Source organism: Mustela nivalis (genome assembly GCF_964662115.1).
Source record: "Mustela nivalis genome assembly, chromosome: 11".
NCBI classification, from domain to species: domain Eukaryota; kingdom Metazoa; phylum Chordata; class Mammalia; order Carnivora; family Mustelidae; genus Mustela; species Mustela nivalis.
Window position 1 is genome coordinate 56,316,710 of NC_139030.1, and position 21,210 is coordinate 56,337,919.

General features: G+C 35.2%; 1 protein-coding gene across 11 annotated transcripts in view; it reads right to left on the minus strand.

The window, feature by feature from the left end:
• SLC4A10 (solute carrier family 4 member 10) overlaps positions 1-21,210 on the minus strand; it is a 307,876-nt gene that overhangs the window by 28,381 nt on the left and 258,285 nt on the right. For all 11 annotated transcript variants that reach the window (XM_082691268.1, XM_082691263.1, XM_082691261.1 and 8 more), the window contains 5 exons: positions 15,996-16,157; positions 14,099-14,212; positions 12,895-13,056; positions 5,324-5,575; positions 4,001-4,069 (listed from right to left, as the gene is read on the minus strand). In XM_082691268.1, the coding sequence (XP_082547394.1) occupies positions 4,001-4,069; positions 5,324-5,575; positions 12,895-13,056; positions 14,099-14,212; positions 15,996-16,157 (759 nt within the window). The remainder of the gene's footprint in view (positions 1-4,000; positions 4,070-5,323; positions 5,576-12,894; positions 13,057-14,098; positions 14,213-15,995; positions 16,158-21,210) is intronic.

Here is a 21,210-nt window from a genome sequence, read left to right on the forward strand (position 1 = left end):
ATTTAACTATATAATAGGAACCTCAAATTTAACATAAATCCCTCTTTTCTTCTGTATTCCTTGACTTATGGCACAGCCTGGCTGATATTTCTTCCCTCAGTCATCTAAACCAGAATCATATGTAGCTTAGTTCATCCACTGTTCATATACTTAATGAATTTATGTTTATATTCATTAATGCCTTCCAAAATCATTTACTGAAATGTACTTCTATGCAAGTACCAAGTGCTAAATTTCTTTTTCTTGGTTCATCCTTCTCCATATTGCCTCCAAAAATTTCTTTACGTGTTCTTATTTTTATCTCCTAAGTATCTCTTTAAATTACATGTCATTAAACAAACCAAATTCGGTGACTGGTGGAGGTGAGAATAGGGAAGAAATAAAGCAAAATCCTCTGGCTTGCAGCTGCGTGTTTCAGTTTCTATAGAACTCATTTCTCCCAGCCACCATTTCTCCATTTGTGAAGCTGCTATTGCATAAGTGTACTTCAGTGTGTGGGTGCTTCAATTGTTATTGTTTAAATGGCACATTTGCTTTACTTTGGATTCCTGAAGTGTTGGAATGAATATAGATGTGGTTATATATCTGAGTACAGAAACAGCATTCATAAGAACACTGTGATCTGTTTTTTCTGCCATGTTGCACAGTGAGAAACCTAGATACTATGTTTCATAATATTGCCAAACAATCAGGTAGTATATAAGTTCCTTCAACATAGAAGGTAACTAATTAATTAACATGCTCCTTGAACTGTTGGGATTCAGTACATGCATATTACTACTCAAGTAATGATGATCATGGAATATGTATCCTGAGTTTTGCACTTGGCTTTTACCTTGTCCTAATATCAACAATACTCCATTCCCCCACACAGTTAGCCACAAAATCCCAATTAGGAATTTCGACTTCCTGAGTTTGGTGTTCACTTAAATTTTCACTAACCTTGTTTCTCAGTGTGAGACCCTGCTTACTGTTTCATTTGTGCTATTTAAACGCATTATACTTTTCTCATAGGCCTTTAATAATGTTTTCCTCAATTTTCATTTGAGAGATTCACACCCCAAATAATTCCAAAACTTGACATTCTTGTTTAGTTCTAAACCTCATGGGTATAAAATCATGTGAGTGGAATTAGGGGGAAAAATCTGTTGAAACCTATCAAAATGATTTTACTTTGTTTCTTAAACTTCTGCTGCTGTATTTATGTGAGCCTGGGGCCTAATAATAAATACTTTTCACTTACAGATGAAATTAGTACTCGTGGAACTTTTGCCAAAGGCAAAAAACAGTAAAACAAATAAACAAAACCTCTTCAGTACTCTTCTCTATCTGCCTTACCAAACCAAGTCTTTCAAAATATACTTTTCATACGTGAAATTATAAATGAGCAAATTAAATTTAATTAGAGTAAAATTTAAATGCATAACACACTTCTCAGCCATTTCCCTCTCCCAAGTAAATTCGACCCGAGTGTCAGGAAGAACAGTCAAAGTACCTATTTCGGGTGTCCAGTGATCTTTCAATGACTTCAAACTGAAATTTTGCCTCAGTTCTGATATCTAGTACTTCCCTAAGGCTGAAGTGCTTTTTCTTCTTCCAAAGTCAGAAACTCATTGGTTGTTCATTCAGGAAGAGAGTTTCTGTGCTGCCTGTTCCTCAGCGTAAAGACTTTAGCTAAGCGACCCATGGTTTTGTTGCTCGGAATCCATTTTGTTTGGCTAAGCAGCCTGCAGTCACCTGGATCAACACTAGCTCCTCATGCAGGCACATGCCCTAGGTAACTGCCAGCAGAGTCACAGGTAAATGTAAGCTCCTGAGATGACTCCCTCAAATGTCCTTGCAGTCAACAGTCTCCCTTAACTCCCAGAGCCTTTCTTTTACATGCTCCTTAGGTAAGAACCCCCCACCCCGGGGCTTACCAAAACCCTGCTTTTTATTTGAATTGATCAATCAGACTTAGACCAATAACCCCAAAGCACTCCACCCACAAATCTTAATAAAGTCATGTGCCACAGGTCTTGATTCTTTCTCTTGATTTTTTTCCCATTACAGACCCTTAAGGTGCACCAGGTACTTCCTCCAGGACCAGTGAGTAATAAATTACCTATTTCAATTTCTCTTCTAGTCTATCCTTGAACCACAGCATGCCATCCAGCGCCCTGTGCTCCACTTCACATGGGTTAATTTGACAAATTCATAGTATTCGGGTGACTTTTCTTTCACATCTTTGAACAGCAATGAGACTAGCTGTGTCTTAGAAAAAGCAGCAGTTTGTTTTCCCTTTGGTCAACAAAAAATAAACTATACTTCACAATAAATAACGCTTAAAATTAGTCCTCTTTGAAGAAAACTCGAGTGTTTTAGATCAATGATGTTAAGTCATAAGACAAGATTTTTCCAAAAATTTAAGTAGAAATCTCCCTCTTTCTTCATGTGGCTTTCTTCCCTGAGTCTTCTCTTCTTGTAAGGATCCTTGTCATTGGATTTAGGGTTCACCCCAAATGTTGGATGATGGGCTCATATTGAGCCTCATAACTAATCCATCCTCAAAAGCCCTTTTTCCAAATAATGTCACATACTGAGATTGCAGGTGGACATGACTGGGGAAACACTATTCAAACCACTGTGATATCGCGAGTATGAATAATTTTCCAACTTCCTCTGCAAAAAACTAGAATACAATTGTGGTCATTTTAAAATGTGTACACAAATTCTTCAGTAATATTCTCTTCCAGAGATGGAGTCTAACTTCCCTCTATGTGTGCAAGCTGGACATAATGACTCACTTCAAACAAACAAACAAACAAACAAACGGAAGTGACCATATGTAACTTTGGAGACTAAGTCAAAAGGCACAGTGACTTCACCTTCACTCTTCTCACATTGCTCACTCTGATGGAAGTCAGCTTCCTGGTCATGAGAGCACTTAAGTGTCCTATGAAGAGCCTATCTAGCAAAAAACTGAGGCCTCCTACCAACAGCCACAGAGGAATCAATGCCTTTTCCCAGGGCTGTGTGGTAAGCCATCTTGGACAGAGGTCCTCCAGTCCTAGTCAAGCTTTCCGATGCCTGCAGCCCCACATCCCAACAGCAACTACAAGAGACATCTTGAGCCAGAACCACCCGGCTAATCTGTTCCCAAATTCATGACCCACACAACTGTGAAATAATAAATGTTCATTGTTTAAAAGTCACTAAGTCAATTGTAGTTTGTTATAAATTGTCATATAATTTGCTAATAGAAAATTAATACAACTGTATGCAACTAATACTTATCTAAACAAGTAATAAGCTTCCCTTTACATCTTGAAATTGCCTTACCCTATATATTTTTAATTTAATTTTAAAAAAGAATTCTGTAAATATAATCATTCTAGTAATAGAAAAACAAACATAAAAGGAAGAAAATCACCCAGGATCTCACTACTTTAATAACTGTTTTTATTTCTCTACCTTCCCTTTTGATTCATTCACACTCACAGCTTTATAAACCTATAGGGTAGGTACAGCATGTTTTCCTATTTTTTTGCTCTGCATTAAGCCATAAGCCTTTTTACCATGTTCCTTTTATGGCCATCATAATTACCAATCTTAAGTGACTGTAACATAGACCACTTAATTATTTTACTGCTGATGGATAATTGGGTTATTTCCAATATTTTGATAGTATGTGTTACAATGAACATCTTTGTACATACAGTTCTTCTTTTCTGTCCCATACACATGATTACAGTATCAAAGATTAAAAGCATTTGGATATTTTTGAAATGTACTATTATTAGTTTTCTAAGAGGTTTGTACAGTCTAAACCTTATACAGTTTAATATAACTTATGGTAATCAAAAGTACCTTAAAATTATGAACCATTGTGAAGAAATTTAATGGTGGTGTGAAAGCTGCTCCTCAGATGATGTCATTTTCTTAGCTATCACATGATTTAGCATCAATAGACTTAAGATAGGTCATCACAGATGTGAATGGTTTACTGCAAGCAATTTACCTGAATTCCCTTTAGAGATGAAGCACCCATATAAAGAAACACTCCATATAGCACTGGCATGGGAATAAACTGTAAAAGAACAATTGGAGAAAAGATACAAGTTATTTTCATATAACTGGTCATGCTATTTTTCACTTACCAAAGAAAAACACAGAAAAATAAATATTTTAAAGGCAACATAAGGCAGAGCCAGAAGTCCCAGGTTCAAATCCTAGCTCTAACACTTTTTTTTTTTTCTTTTTTTTTAGCTGCATAACCTTAGGTAAGTTACTTAAGCTCTTTGTGCCTTAGTTTTCCTGTGTGTATCTAAAAAAGGATGGTAATAATAGGGTTGTTATGAGTATTTAATAGGTCATAACCTATAAAAGGGCATATAAAATACATAATAAAGAATAAATATTAACTATTACTATTATACTACTTAAGGGAAATTTGAATTTTGTTCCACAATGGTAAGATATTTGGATTAAAGATGAATAATGGAGCTAACATCTAGATGTTCTGATATTATGCAGGACATTTGCAAACGTGGACTGTTCAGTTTTTCTCTTTTTATTGGAATAGTTCGGCATAATTGTAGCTCTGTACTTATATAACATAGAAATAAATTCTTGAAAACGTACTTACATAAATGATCAATTTTAAGTTAACCTATATAACTGATTAAATCATTCCATTAGGACTTTCAAATTATAGACAACTAAAATGAGTTATAAGTTAGAATACAATTGACATAACCTTGGTAATACCTGTCAAAATTCTATGACAAATAACTACTCTTTAATGCTCTTCAAAATGGACTCAATTATTTTAAATGTAAAGAAAATAAGGATATACAATGGTGATATCCATGCAGTAGTTTCATGAAACATTTAATATACAAAACTGCATATGTGGCCATGACTATTACATGGCTCATCTCTGCACCTCTATCTTATACTAGGTAATGTTAATTGCAAATACATCTGACACGAAAATGGAGACTTTATTTCATATGGGCCTGCAGTGAATTCAGGTCAAGAATGAGTTAGAAATAATGAGTGACTTCTCCCCATAACCTAGTAACTATTTCAAAATTACAGTAATAATTTACACATCACATTTACTTTGCCAAGCCAAATTTCTTCGGTATTTAAGGTTTCCAAAACACAGCACATAACTTCCCCTGTTAAGAGGTTATATAAACATGGTAAAGAAATTCATCACTTTTGTCACATGCCATACAGTATTTGCAAATTGATGGCTTTGATTCAAGTGAAATTTCTTAAACAATAATAAATATATTCCGCCTTCTCTTAACTTCATAAAGGCAGATTTCATTACCTTCAGAATACTGGTCATAAAGACTGATGAACCCATAAGAATGAAAATCATAAGCCCAGTAACCCTTTGCTCCCGAATGCCAAGAAACTTAGGCTGTTCTCCTGGAGCTGAACATTCTGATTCCAGTTTTAAGCTGTTGACATGAGTGATGGACAGGACAGTGGCAGCCACAAACCACGGCAGGCCCATGATGGAGCACACCCCAAGCATGACAGCCACCATCAATAGATCCAGATGGTACCCACAACCTTTCTGTTAAAAGAAAGAAAAGAGGATTCTCATAGGAACTGAATTTAGTATAGAGACAAATGACACCACCACCATGGAACAGTAAGAATAGAAAAGAGATACTATCTTGAGTCTTAGACAACTGATTCTAAAATGCAAAATAAATTAAAGATAAAAAAGTAACAGTCTGAAAATATATAATCCACTTAAGGAAAAGTTGCAGATGTTCCTATTACAATTATGATTATAGTAACTTCAACCTACTTTAATAGGTTTAATGTACGTCTGGGTTCAGATTACATTAGTTTCCATTCTATTTCTGTTGGATAATTAAAGTCATTATTAAATACAGTCACTTTGCTTGGTTTCCTTAAATGGGCAAGTTAACTTACAATTCATATAGCTAGCTACTCATTCATCCTTTATTCATACAAAAAATTACTGAACACCATGTACCAGGCATCAGGGAGAAAACAAAGAGAAAACAAAGTAAGGACCATATCCACGACAGTACTCAGATGGTCTGAGTGTGAATAGAAACCACTTCCTGACAATACTCAAGAAGCCCTTCATATCAGACCTAAAGAGAAACTCTTCTCAAACACGGTGTTTCCAATTGCCCTCTTTTGTGTCAATGGTGGGTGTCTCAATGTCTTACTGGGAAAAATAATACCATGGAATCTAAGCTTCCTTATACACACCTGTTTTTATCCTGATACAGCTCTTTCTCTCTATCTAGCTCTCATTTGTTTCAGTTTCAACACTAGAAAAATTTGGCCTCTCCCTAAAATGAAAGTTTTTGTGTTTTCTGTCTCTCTGTGATTTTACTCCACTATCACTGACTTCAGTGCTTTCTAGGACCAGGCAAGAAACATAATTGAGAAAAAACAGGTGCAGAGGGCATGTGGAGTGGAGATGCAAGGAAGGGAGACATGGTGAGTGGCCGAGGGCTCCCAGGAAAGAAGCTGAAGGGCAAACAGCGTGTGCCTCTCCCTTCACCATCCCCCCCCCCCCCCCCATAGGAAATCGTCAGTGGAAAGCCTCCAGGGTAGCAAATGGCTTGGCCGGTTTTACATTTCAACTCTTAATGACTGACTTCATGAGAGGTAGTATATAACACAGTGGTTAAGGGCTTAGGTTCTAGAGATAGGTGGCCTGGGATCAAATGCTGGCTCAACCAATGACCTTGAGCAAATCATGTGACCTCTTGTGCCTCTGTTTCCCTATCTGAAAAAGGATGATGGTGATAACAGGTGTCACTTCACTGGGTTGTTGTGAGAATTAAATAATTTAATTTTGAAAATTATTCAGAACAATGTCTGATATATACCAAGCACTCAGTAAATGTTAGGGACTATTATATTCTGGCAATTGAACAATAAATTCTTATTTGTTCTCATTTGTCTCAAGACTCCTCAATAAAAAGATGCATTTCTTAAGGGCAGGTAACGTATCATATAATGTCTCAGTATTTCCAATAGTTTTTAACACAATCATTGGCACACAATAAGCAATCAATAAGGAACAGATCGGCTTTTTTAGAGCGGAATAAGCTTCATTAAAACACCTTTCAGAATCATATTTAATAAGTATAATTTAAAATAAATATAGCCGTTACATTTGTTATTATGAATATGAGCAGAAATTACCAATCCTTCTAAAGGAATAATAATTCTGATTTTTTTTTTACAGGCTGTTCTATCAAACTGCAAGAATTTCCTAGTTACTATGACTCTCATAAAGCCTAGAATGTGAAACATCCTGAGCATTTGTCGCATATTTGTCATGGTAGTGTTTTCTTTCTGTTATTTTGTTTCGTTAATTGTTTGATTAAGAAAAACACTCTTAAAGTCAGCGTACTTCCTGTCCTTTCGGCATTTACCCCTGCCGAATGACAGAAGCACAGGAGACAACGAAGACAAAATAGCAGATATGCACAACAGGACCTTTTCCTCCTGTGTTGTCACCAATTCAGTAGTGGCCTTCCTCGGCTTGGCTTCGCCAGCATGACTAACTGCAAATTCCCTCGTCAATAGGACTCTAGAAACTCCTTTTTCCAAGTAACTCGGCAAAGATTTTTATTACTAAGAGCTGGAGAGTGGGACGAGAAAGCCAGCAAAATGGCTTAAGAAGAAGCTTCACGAGGGCTACACTGCGACCATCTAGTCCTTTCAAATAAACAATTTGGAAGATGTGGCTGCATAGAATAGAATACAAATGTTGGTCCCTTTAAAGGAGCTATCTTAACCAGTGATGTGAATGGTGCCCCCTGGGCTGTTTTGCAAAGTTATGGTATTGCTAAGAAAGAAAGGAAGACTAGCTAACAGCCATGTGATAAGCATCAGGGGAAGGCAGAGGACAAGGGGCTTGGAGGGTCTGGCTTGTCCTTTTAGCACACCCTGGACTTTCCCAGGATCCATGCTCACTAGGGCTTAATAATAGAAGGAAGGCCTTCTTCATGATAGTGATTTCCTACGGCTCTTATCTAATGTTTAAAAAAGACAATAAAATATAAACAGTGAGCTTCTGGATTGCAGGAAGCAGACAAAATAATGGTTTCCGAGTAAATAATTTCATTTTTAAATTTAGAAAGCTAGCTTTGTACAATACACGCATCTAATAAAAACAAAAACACAATTTCCCCCTGATTACGTTGGACAGCAATGGGAGCATCTTAATTTCATGTGAATCAAAGGAAATAAAGCAGTTCTGGCACTTCCACTAATTAATCATCATCATCCTTCTTGCCTTTCATTAAATATCTTAAAATTTGGTCTTTGTACCCAAATTATTAGCTGATAGGCATGACAGCCAAGGGGAAGTATCCCTTTGTCAGAGAGAGAACTCTGTACCTTCGAACATATTTCTGTAGATTTTTTTTTCTGAAATAAAGACAGAATCAGAGCTTTTATTCTCACTTTCATCCATGAATCACAGGAAATGGACATATGGGAGGAAAAGGGAGCATAGCAACAGGTGATACTACACCAGACCCCACTAAAACCAACATGCAGCAAGACAAGAGGCCAGCCAAGAGGACCATCTGATACCCAGATGCCACTGCTGAAAAAATTCATTTCAAAGCTTGGCAGCAATTTCCTGCATCTGTCAAGTTAACCACATAAAAGACTATAGATTGACATGAAGAACCAGGCTGACAAAGAGGGCAAAAAAGAACATATCAAATGCCATAATCATCAAGAGAATGTGGTGCCAAATGAATGTTGCAAACGCATTCATTTACTCAAGTGATCTGAGATTGTATTGCTGTTTATTAAAAATGATGTCAAAAGAAGCCTGAACTGTCTACAGAAACATGTAGAAAAGCCCACAGTTGTAGTTTAACAGAAACTTTCTTTTCTGTAAGATAATATCTTTCTTTCTACTTTTGGAGAATGTGCTTTTTTAAAAAAAAAAAAAGCAGTTATTTCTAATGCTTTTCAAAGGGAGTCAAGTAACCTATGCCTATCAAACTTCTTGAGATAAGAAAACAAAAAATGCTAGAGTACAGATCTATACCTATATACAATATAGATGAGAACTTGCTTTCTCAAATTTTTGTATTTACAGCTTCTTTCACTCTTGAATGACCCAAAAGATCATGAGGTGCAGTGAACTGGAATTTTGCTAATTTGAGCTTCTTCATTCTGAGGGAGGAGAAAGTCACTTGGCGAGTTGGGCCAACTTCTTCATCTCAATACAGCTTTACTGTGTATGTAGTAACACTCTCAAATGATTAAAAAAAAAAACATTTTTAATGGCATGAAAAAATGCTCTACAGGAAAACAAGTACTGCTTTGGTAAAAATAAAAAGTGAAGAAAAAGGGAAAATGTAAGTTTGGAAGACATCAAAATGATGAATTCCAAGGTGACTTGGATGTACAATACAGACTAAGATACATGATGTAGGGTCATCTACAGAAACCAGAAAACACAATTCATTGAACTATTTCAAGTCATGATCCAAACAAGGCAAAAATGGGTTTTTAAGTGACTAAAAAAAAAAACAAGCTGAAAATGTGGTTAACTTGTGGTCTGGGGATATACTCAAGAAACACGTATCTTTTCCTGACAATGTGGTTCAAGTCAAAGCCAGGGGACTATGCAAACATTTCAGTGAAGCAACAGGTGGGGAGAGCGGCTATGGAACAAACCGTTACTTAAGCCAAGACTGTTCTGAGAAGGTGATCTTTTGTTGTTGTTCGCAGGAAAAACAGCAGCAGCAGAATGCATTATACTGAAGCTTACAGAGGACAATGGTTATAGGCAAAAAAATTTAAAAAGTGTTTGGTGTAGATAAAATATGTCTTCACTGGAAAGAATTTGCTTTGCCAATATCCACATCTAAGGAGGAAGATGGAGTGTTCAGATTTACATTGACCAAGGAAAGATTAATTCTTGGGGCACCTGGGTGGCACAGTTGATTGAGTGTCCGACTTTTGGTTTTGGCTCGGGTCATGATCTCAGAGTCATAAGATCAAGACCCTCGGGACCCCCTGTCCCAGTCAGGCTCAATGGGGAGTCTGCTTAAAACTCTCTCCCCTTTCCCTCTGCTCCTCCATCCTCCATCCCTCAAATAAATAAATAAACCTTTTTTAAAAAAGATTAATTCTGGGACGCCTGGGTGGCTCAGTGGGTTAAAGCCTCTGCCTTCGGCTCAGGTCATGATCCCAGGGTCCTGGGATCAAGCCCCGCATCAGGCTCTCTGCTCAGCAGGGAGCCTGCTTCCTCCTCTCTCTCTCTGCCTGCCTCTCTGCCTACTTGTGATCTTTCTCTCTGTCAAATAAATAAATAAAAATCTTTTTAAAAAAATTAATTCTACTCATGGCAATATAGCAGAACTAATGATTAAATCACTTGCTCTATTGTTTACTAGATCCAGCCTATTAAGGAACAGAATATAAATCTTTTGATTGCCCATTTATTTGTACAATAAAAAATTAATTACAAGTCATGTAATATATTTTAGTTATACAAACTCAAGTTTATTTCAGTGACAAAAATATTAAATGCTTTAATGCTACATTTAATTCTACAAATGCAAGTACTTGAAAAGACCACTTTTAGATGTTTTATGGTATTTTAGCTATTCTACATGATATGTAAAGGGAGAAATATGGCATATTTATTGACTTAGAACTTTGGAAAGGCTGCGAATATTTTTAAATAATTGTTATTAAATAAGTGGGCTATTAAACTTGGGAATCTGAATTTCTTGTTTCGAGGGTTGTACATCACTCTAAGTTTCCAGTATTAAATGGGGTAGTTTTAAATTCAACTCATATAGGCTTATAAGAAACAATTATTTACTTTTCAAAATTTTTTCAAAATTTTTCCCTGCCAATTGATATCACATTGGTAACATGAAATGGTCCATGGTGGGAATATTCACACTACGAAAATCAGCAAACATTATAAATTATAAATCAGGGTCCCTCTCCTTTAAATGCAGAGAACTGGTTGTTAACCATATACTAGTACACCACTTATATACTTAGTATGACTTTTTTAGATTTTTTTTAAAGCTACCTTTTTAAAAAAGTTTTTATTTAAATCTCAGCTTGTTAACATACAGTGTCACATTAGTTGCAGGTATACAATTTAGTGATTCCACACTTCCCTGTGCTCATCGCAAGAAGTGCCCTCCTTAATCCCCATCACCTAGTTCACCCAACTCCCACCCATCTCCCCTCTGGTAACCAACAGTTTGTTCTCTACAGTTAAAAGTATGTCTCTTGGTTTGGTGCTCTCGCTCTCGCTCTCTCTCTCTTTTTTTTTTTTTGGACAGGGAGAGAGAGAGAGAGAGAGCACAAGCAGGTGCAAGGCGAATGGCAGGCAGAGAGAGAAGCAGGCTCCCCGCTGAGCAGGGAGCCCAGTGCAGGACTCAATCCCAAGACCCTGAGATCATGACCAGAGCCAAAGGCAGATACTTAACCGACTGAGCCACCCAGGCGCCCCCTTCTCTCTTTCCCTTTACTCATTTGTTTTGTTTTTTAAATTCTACATAATTAAGAATTATTTAATAAAAGCAAAAGTCAATTGAACTAATCCTTTTAGAAAACGTTCTGAGCACTTGAAGTACTTTCTACAAAGAGAATGAAGAACACAACTTTCGTATAGACACACATTCTCCTCCCATATATACATAAAATTCCTTTTTAGTAATATTTATTAGAAATAATTGTGCTTTTTATGATAATGCCATTACTGTTTTCCACCAAATAGTTCAATCAGAGATTGTTTAATGCTTTTGACAAACATACTTATAAAATTCTATAAAGCATGATTTCTGTTGCTCTGACAAGGAGCCTTTTCCTAGAGTTTGAAAAGTATATGAAGATAGCTGGGAATTATCTCATGATACCAGAACAAAACAATTTGATTAATTGTGCATGTTTACAAGGTTTGATTTGGATTATTTTTAAAAGATTTTATTTATTTATTTGTCAGAGAGAAAAGAGCACAAGCAGGGAGAGTGGCAGGCAGAGGGAGAAGCAGGCTCCCTGCTGAGCAGGGATCCCAAAGTGGAACTTCATCCCAAGACCCGGGGATCATGACCTGGTCCACTCAGGTGTCCCTGATTTAGATTATTTTTGACCATTCATTGATATCATTGATTTCATTTAACGTATTCCTGTGATAATGCTCACACTAAATATCTCAGAAATGTTGCACACCTGTGAACAACTTTGATTATTCACAATTGCAAAATGGCAGGGTCAGAGTACAACAAGTAAGATACATCCATATTCATTCTCTTAGTTTATAAAAATGGTCATTGAAATCTGTAATAAAACTCAACAAAGATATCACCTACAAACTATAACATCTATGGCTGGTTTTTGTTGTCATAGACATTATGGACAGATGAGTAACTACATCAAATGAGAAATACCTGAAGATGTAATTTATTCCAATAATGAATGCAATCTAAGAGGCATACTTAGGGTCAAATAGAGAAGTAGAGGAATCACATATGCAAGACAAATTGGTAAAGCTGCCCTTCACCAGAACAGACTGTTATTTCATTAAAATATTTTAAATATGGTAAAGAAAGTTACAATCTCAGCAAAGTGTATTATTTTAAGCCTTGGAAATAAGATTTAAGAGTTTAGGCTCAGCCAAGTGCAATAAATACATTAATTAAAAAGTAAAAATTTAGTTCATTTTAAGCTCATTGCGAGACAAACATCTTGATTATAGACAATAAAAATTACAAACTTGAAAACATTATTTTAATGTTTGCCTGTACAAATGACTAGAGTACAGGTGAAGTAAAATAAACATCAATCAATGTTGGTTAGGGCACAATAATTTACATTAAAATAGATGTTAAAATATACCTTTAGTTTATGCTCTTTTCTGTTGATGATGACAGCTGTAATCTGTTGGTCCATAAAAATAAGAATAGTACAAAGCAGAGCTGGGATTATGGCAGCTATTACTGTCCACCATGGATTTGGACCTAAAGGTGTAACAAACCAGCCACGATCATCTCTGGTAGGCTGCAAGAAATAAAACAATGTATATCATTAGTAACTGGATTGATGAATACCTAATTGAATTAAATCCTACAGATGCTACTAGGAAAGCCCTAATTATAAATTGATGTGCTAAGTGAGCTACATCTAACAATAATAGTCATATTTATAAACCATTTATAAGGTACAAGGCACCAGTCTGAGTACTTTAAATATTTTAACTCATTTTTTTTTCTTCACAACTCTCTAGGAAAGGTCCAGATAATAAAACTGAGGCAGAGCGAGGTCCAGTAAATTGCCCAAGGTCCCAAGGGTAGTAAGAGGTGGAAACAGAATTTAAACTCTGACAGATTGGCCCCCAAATCTATGTTTTCGATCAATACCTATAGTATATAAAATAATATTAATATTTACCATTTACAGTTGGCAAATTTATTTACATTTATAAACAGCACATTGAAAACTGTGTATAACTCTTATTTTAGATGGGTTCACAGGCCATTATGGGAAAATGGCAAAAAGACACTTGGTGATATCAGGAGCTCTGGGAATGGTTCTAAACATTGCTGGTGTCTGAGATGAGCCCCGGAGGAATTCATTTTGACATTCTTTGAGAACCTCCTGGCCCTTTTTGACAGGTGAGAAAACAAGGCTCAAAGAGGTTAAGTAACCGACCCAAGGTTACATACTTCGTAACATGGTCAGAATACTATTCCAGACCTAATTTTATGTCTTTTTCAAAGCCGCATCCGCTGTGCAATTTTGCATCAAGATAATGCATTTTCCTTAAGTTTCAAAATGTTTCCTTATCTTTCAGGAGTGTTGTATATGGATATTCCTACTGGAAAAATTGACAGAAATTTTTTTCAAGTGGTGTCTAGATTCCATTTTCATTTTTTAATATAAGACCAAAATTTTAGTCATATGGGCATTTTACTGAATGTCCATCAATCTGTATTCCTTGTATTTTCATGAAAACCTCAAGTACTAGGATTATAGCCATCATCTAAATGAAGATAAGGCCTAGAGATGGTGAAATAGATTATATATGCTATGATAACTTCACCTTGAAAACACTTGGTACTTGTAGTTTTGGAGACGGGATCCCAATGGCATAGTCAATTAAAACCATACACAGAATTGTAAGAAAGACAGCAAAGTCACTCACTATGGATCGAACCTAAAAATAATGAAAATGCTTGTCACTTAAAGAACTATAAATAGTAAGAAATACTTAAGAACATAATCCAGAATCACAATTTATAGTCACTTTATGACATAATATCTTAATATGATATTTTATACTTACTATAATATTACCATTAGCTCTGTCAGACCCTGAATATCTATTTATGTATTCTGTTACTAAGATGGATATGCACTTAAGCTTTCTGGAATGAGGCAGTATATAATAGCTACAATGGTGATTGAGCTATTTTCAGTATTTAAAATGTAAATTTACTATGAGCTCAAGTGTGTGAGTATTTACAACACAGAATAAGATTGCATGGCTAGAATCGGGCTGAATTTTAGTATTCTTTCTTCCGCAGGTAACATTTTAATATGATAAACCTAAAGCACAATAAAAGTATCTATTTATAGTGAAGAAGCGTAATATTTCGGCTAGTTTATCTGGGAAGTTGAGTAGGGCAGCAGAGACTGTGTACAACAGAGTGGGAAAATTTAAAAGTTATTCTGTGTAAGCCAGTATTTTTTCCCTTTTTACAAATTTTAATTCCAGTGTAGTTAACATATAGTGTTATATTAGTTTCAGGCATACAATATAGTGGTTCAGCAATTCTGTGCATTACTCAGTGCTCATCAAGATAAGTGTGTGCCACATTGGGGAGGGTATGTGCTATGGTGAGTGCTGTGAAGTGTGTAAGCCTGACGATTCACAGATCTGTACTCCTGGTGCTAATAATACATTATATGTTAATAAAAATTAAAAAAATTGAAAAGTGTATACCAGTTTTTAAAGCCATTTTCCATTTATAAAGCCATCTTCAAGAAAAAAATCCTATTACGATCAACAACAAGGTATGGCTTCTATTAGGATGACTTTATGACACATACACCCACACAAAATGCAGGAGATTATTGTTTCAACTTACCAAAAAAAAAAAAATTGTATCAAACAAACTGAGCTTTGCAGGGGAAGGAATTAATCTTTCACCTTAGGGAAGGGGGAGGTGACAAAAACAGAAGTTTTCTCTAGAAGAAACAGTTCTTACAACATTTTCTTAGAGTAGAATTTTGATCATAATCTTTAGCTCATCCCTAAAAAGCTTGTTTTCTTGTTTCTTTCCTTTTTCTTTTTTTTTTCTTTCTTTTTTTTTTTTTTGGCTGAGTAAGACATTATAGGTGTTACTTTGCAGTGTTAAATATTGAACTAAGCTGTTTCTCTGTTTACTTTCCTCTCCAAATATGCAGATGCAAACGTGGTGGGTTAGGGGGAGGGACTGACACTTTAAAAACGAAAAAGAGAATAGTGTTCCAATGAGTCTTGCAGGGGCTTTCCCAATTAGAGAATGTAACAGTGGCTCCTATGAGGTATCTGTCAGGCTGGAATAGTTCCCACTGTTCACTGGGCAAGAAAGTGACAGTCAGTCATGCAGTGTGTGCTTCTGATTTCCCAAAGTGTACGTGGGAGAGTGGGAGGTTTTGCAGGGATCTGAAGTTAGCGTAAAAGCCCAGAGGGCATGTGCTGTCCTAGCACCTGTATCACAAAATGCTTTCTCTTCACCTCTCCCCGCCGTACCTCACTCCTAAGCTGGCAGCTCCCTCTCTCTCTCTCTCTCTCTCTCTCTCACACACACACACACACACACACACACACACACACACACACGGCCTGTTAGTAGCTCTTCTGATGGCAGCAATTGCAGTTTCTTTTGTTTTAACACACATATGACTCTATAACATGCTTTATGTTTGGATCAGGAATATTCTAGTCGAAGTACCTTGGTTGGAAAATAGCGGCTAGTCTTGAACTGCTTCAGGGTGGCTGACAGAGTAACTGTGGAGAAGAACAGGATCACTGACCAAAACAGGACATCTGGTACATAGGGGTGATCGTGGCCACAAGCTCGTCCAACATATTCTCCGTGCAATGAATTGCATTCCTGCCAGAGGAAATAAAACAAATGGAGCTAGTTGAGAAAGAAAAGGACATATTTCTTTTGGAAAACTAATTTCTGAAGATCATCTCTAGTTGACATGTGAAGCTCTTCATCTATGGCTCTTAATGATTTAATAGACATCCAAGTGAGTTTTATGAATTCCATTTGGATAGGTAGAGAGCAATACTGGAGATTTATGTTACGTTAAAATTGAACATAAATGCTTTTAGAATTTTTGCTCTTCTCAAGTTAAATTTAAATCTATAAAACTAATTGATCTGGGATGCCTGTGTGGCTCAGTTGTTAGGCATCTGCCTTCGGCTTAGGTCACAATCCCCGGGTCCTGGGATGGAGACCGCATCAGGCTCCCTGTTCGGTAGGGAGCCTGTTTCTCCCTCTCTCACTCTCCCTGCTTGTGTTCCCTCTCTTGCTGTGTCTCTCTGTCAAATAAATTTAAAAATATTTTTTAAAAAAACCCACCTAATTGATCTACCAATCAATGTATATCTAACCCCATATCCATTAAGTTCCTAACACTAGATTTATTGAAAATATGACATATGTGATAGTGAGTGGTTGCTAGGGTCAACAACAAGACATTTAAATATATCATCTTAATTAATTTCCACATCAACCCTAGGAAATAGGGAGAGGTCATTATTTCTATTTCATGTTTGAGGAAACAGAGACATGGGGAAGTTAAGTAATTTGCTGCAGCCTCACAGCTGCTGGGCAGCAGAGCTTTGGTATAAACATGGTGCCTATGGTGGGAGTATTATTGCACATTAAAAAAGAACAGTGATATCATAGAATTATCTAGTTCAAAAGCTATTAAGAAAGGTGAAAAAGGCAACAAAAAAACCATGATGTATTCCTACTAGAATAAAATTGGGAGTCAAAGATACAGCTTAAATTTAGATTACAGAACAAAAGAGAGGAAGTTACTACACGAGTAAAACAAAGCTCATATTTAGTGTGACTTCTCATTTTTTACTTTTTTTTCCCCTCATATATATTTTTATAAGCCCCTTAAGTATCATTCTAATTACTACCTTAACCATGAGGTGGCAGCAAAGGCAAAAAAATTTCTTTCTCCAAGAAAAACTGAGCAGTTTAAACATTAATATTTTGGAATGAAATTTAAACTTTGGTTTCTCTTATTTTATACTAAAGATTAGATTACTGAAATTTTATTTTTTTTCTTTTTTTTTTCAAAACAAAAAATCATGATCTAAGTGATCTGGTGACCTCATTAGTAGTACCTGAGATATTCTGGACATAAATAGAAAGTAAATTTATTGATAATCCTCCTGTACCTTCAGAAGATTTTAGAATATATCACAGATAGCCACATTTTTATCTAAAAACAAACCAAAAACCAGTAAAATCTGTTTGGGGCAACTACCCCTAATAGTAGGATTCTTGAAAAAATAATGTTAGCTTACCTTATAATTATCTAAAAGAATTGTCCCCTTTTCTAATCTAGCCCCAAATATCTTCCTTGCAAGGTAAAGTTGAGTTGCAATTATCCATATTAAGCTAAGACAGAGCACAATAACTTGGTTAATTAAAAGACCAAAGAAATCAAAGAAACCCTCCCAACCGTAATTATGGTTTTGGTTTTCTTTCACTCAAAACTCTTAAAAAATAAAGTATCCAAAGTGAATCTTTGCATTCTTAGTCTTTTCTCTCTCCCCTGTCCAGAGATTCCAGAAGAGCAATCATTAAGCAAAGTAATGGTTAAGTAGAATGGCAAAACACAAAGAGGAACTAGAAGCTCCAAGGCAAACATTATCTGCAGACTTATGTCCATCTTTGGTCTTTTGGGTAGATATGAAAGTCTTCTAAATATTCCTTGGACTTGGCTGGGTCTTGTTCTCAATTCTTAAGAACATAGATGTCGCTTAAAGGATCATTTAACAATTATATAATTAATAAAAAATTGCCAGTGCTTGCCTTACTACTTGAATTCAAAGCAAATTTGAAAAGGGTGTTTTGTTTTATTCCTGGGGCAGGGGGAGGGCAGTATGTTATTTAAAAAGAAAAACTGTGACCTACAAAACCCTACATCTATTTTCTGGTTTATACTCCGAACACACACACACACACATACACGCACATGGACACCGGTCCTGAGATTCAGGAGTGAAAACCAAATCTAAATCCTGTTCCCCTTTTTGAATCTGACATATGGTTTCACTTACAAAAATTTAAAAATTGATTGTTGACAATTATCTACTAATTATTCTTCAAACACATTCTAAGTTTCAAATTTATAAGTTTATAAAAATTTAGTTTGATAAGACATACACTTATTTTGTTAATAAGAATAAGAAATCAAATTTGGCATTAGTATTTTCCCCCTCATATATGTACAAGCTAACTATGTAATTCTGAGACAACTGCTAGTTAATTGCATGTGAATATTTTAAACCTTGCCTAGGAGTTCCTTATAATGACTGATTCTGAGATACTTTTAAATATATTTATTTATAAAAATCTAGATTTATATAAAAAAACTTACATAGTCTAGCTTGCCATAAAAGACCTCAGTTAAACATTATTCATAATAGCCAAAATATGAAAATAACTTATGTGTCTGTAGATGGATGAATGGATTAAGAAAATGTGGTATAAATATACAATAGAATATCAGTTACCCTTAAAAAAGAAGAGAATCCTGTCATTTGCAAAAAACATGAATGAACTTGAAAGACATTGTGCTAAGTGAAAAAAGGAAGACATGGAAAGACAAATACTTCATGATTTTACTTATATGTGGAATCTAAAAAGTCAACCTCATAGAAGGAAAGAGCAGAGTGGTGTTTACCAAGGGCTGGTGTGGATGAAGAAGGGAAAATAGAGAAATATTGGTCAAAGGGCCCAAAGCTTTAGTCATGTGTAATGAATAAATCTGAAGAGCTATTATATAACATGATGATTATGAATAATAATACTGTGTTATATGGTTGGAATTTGCTAGGACAGTAGATCTTAATGGTTCTCACCAAAAAAAAAAAAAAAAAAAAGAGAGAGAGAGAAGAAAAAGAATGGGGAAAAAAGGAAAATGTTAACTGTGAGGTGATGGGTATGTTAACTAGTTTACTTGCGGTGATCATTTCACAGTGTATACATACATCAAAACATCATGTTATACATCTCAAATAGATATAAATTTTATTTGTCAAACATACCTCAATAAAACCAGAAAACAAAATGAACCAAAACAAAACATTTGCATTAAACAGTAAATTTGTGATATAAAACTCTTTCAAAATAATCATTAAATGTTTATTGAATGTTTACTATGCATATAGCAGTGTGGGAGAATTAAAGAAAACTAAAATTCTTCACCTTTGTTGAGTTAGCAAGATGTAAATTATAATTCATGAGATATGTAACAATTCAATGAAAACTTTTCAAATGAATAATATGTAAGGTAAATGTTCTATCACCAGTTTTATAAAACAAGTTATAATAGCCATTAGCACAGTGTTTCATTAATAAAATGCTGGTGATTATGCTGGGGAAAAAACCCAGCATAATAACTGAGACATAAATTTAATGGTCTTCATCGACTTAAAAATTACAAGATTTTTTCATTATGTAGCATTCCCTTTGGTGATAAAGGCTATTTCTGGTCAAGATTAGCAATTATCCATTGCAAAAACTGCTTTTAGCTTATGAAAAATAATATGAAAATTTCTGCCAGAATGTTAACACCTACTACAGAACTTAAAAAAACAAAACGTGCAAGATTTGCTTTGATTGCAAAATATTTTTTACTGTACTTCGCTTGACCCTAAAACTTTTAACATCTAAAAATTAAGTCATGACTAGCCAGATCAATTGTGCTATTAGTCTCCTAGAAGTTTATTATTCAGGATTTGCCACATTGAATGAATACTATTATTTAAGAGTAAATTATTAAGAGACTATACAACACATAGAAAAAATTGTCATTTTAAATGGTCTAGAGATGGGATTATTGGGTTTCTGCATTGAAGAGGACACACAAGATGTGGTGCACAGGCAAGAGGCTCTTTAGGCATGTTATCTTTACAGTTTACACAAAGGGAATATAAATGGAAGATACACTGCAGAATAGATGAACCATGATCCCCTGCCTAAATTCTGAGCAACTGTAGCATTCTTTCTTGCTCAAGATTTCTTTTGTTGGTCCATTTAAAAAGCTCTCTGAAAGGAAACGGTCTGTTAATATCATTTTTCCAGGTAAAAATAGATGGAAAATAATAAATATTAATAATAACAGAAAACATAAGTAAATGAAAACTTATTCCAGAGAAAATGATTAAGATAAGAAAAAATTTCATAAAATATAGGTCAAGAAAGGATTTTAAACCAAGGGCAAGTAATTTGATTTTGATTCTGAAAGAAAATATTTAATGGAGAAAATTGAGAAAATGAGCAATAGGTCAAATGCTCTTATAGGAATCATACTTAGAGTTTCATGATATTTGTACAACATAAGAAGATTTCTGTGTTCCATTAACTGGCTCATTTGCTAAAATAATATGTGTTTCACAAAATGAACTGGAATTCATTTAATGTTATACTGATGGTTAAAATAGGATTTGAGCATATAGAGGTAAGTAAAGTGACAGGAGTCTGGATTGTAATGTTTATAACTAGAAGAGTCAAATCCTAATACTACTAAAATCAGAACATTCAATTTCTCCAATTATGAGATTAGATTGAACAGAAGAATGCAAATAGAAATGGAGAAAGAGGTGCACTATAAGAGATTAGGAAGAATTGAGAAATGCAGCTGTGAGGAGGGAGAAAAATGAAATCACAAAACAGAGGAAGCCAAAATTTTTAAAAGGTACAGGATTTAACCCTGATAGGTGAAAAATCATTACCATTCATTTTTTTGAATGGAAGATAAAAAGAAAATGTAAGTTAAGTATGCTCTTCCTGAGGAAGTTACCAGAATTTTTTAATAGTGAAATTTTTCCTTCCATGGACTTCAATATTTACACTGAAATATTAACAAACATCCCCTCCCCCTCAGCATATTCCGAACAGCTGGAGC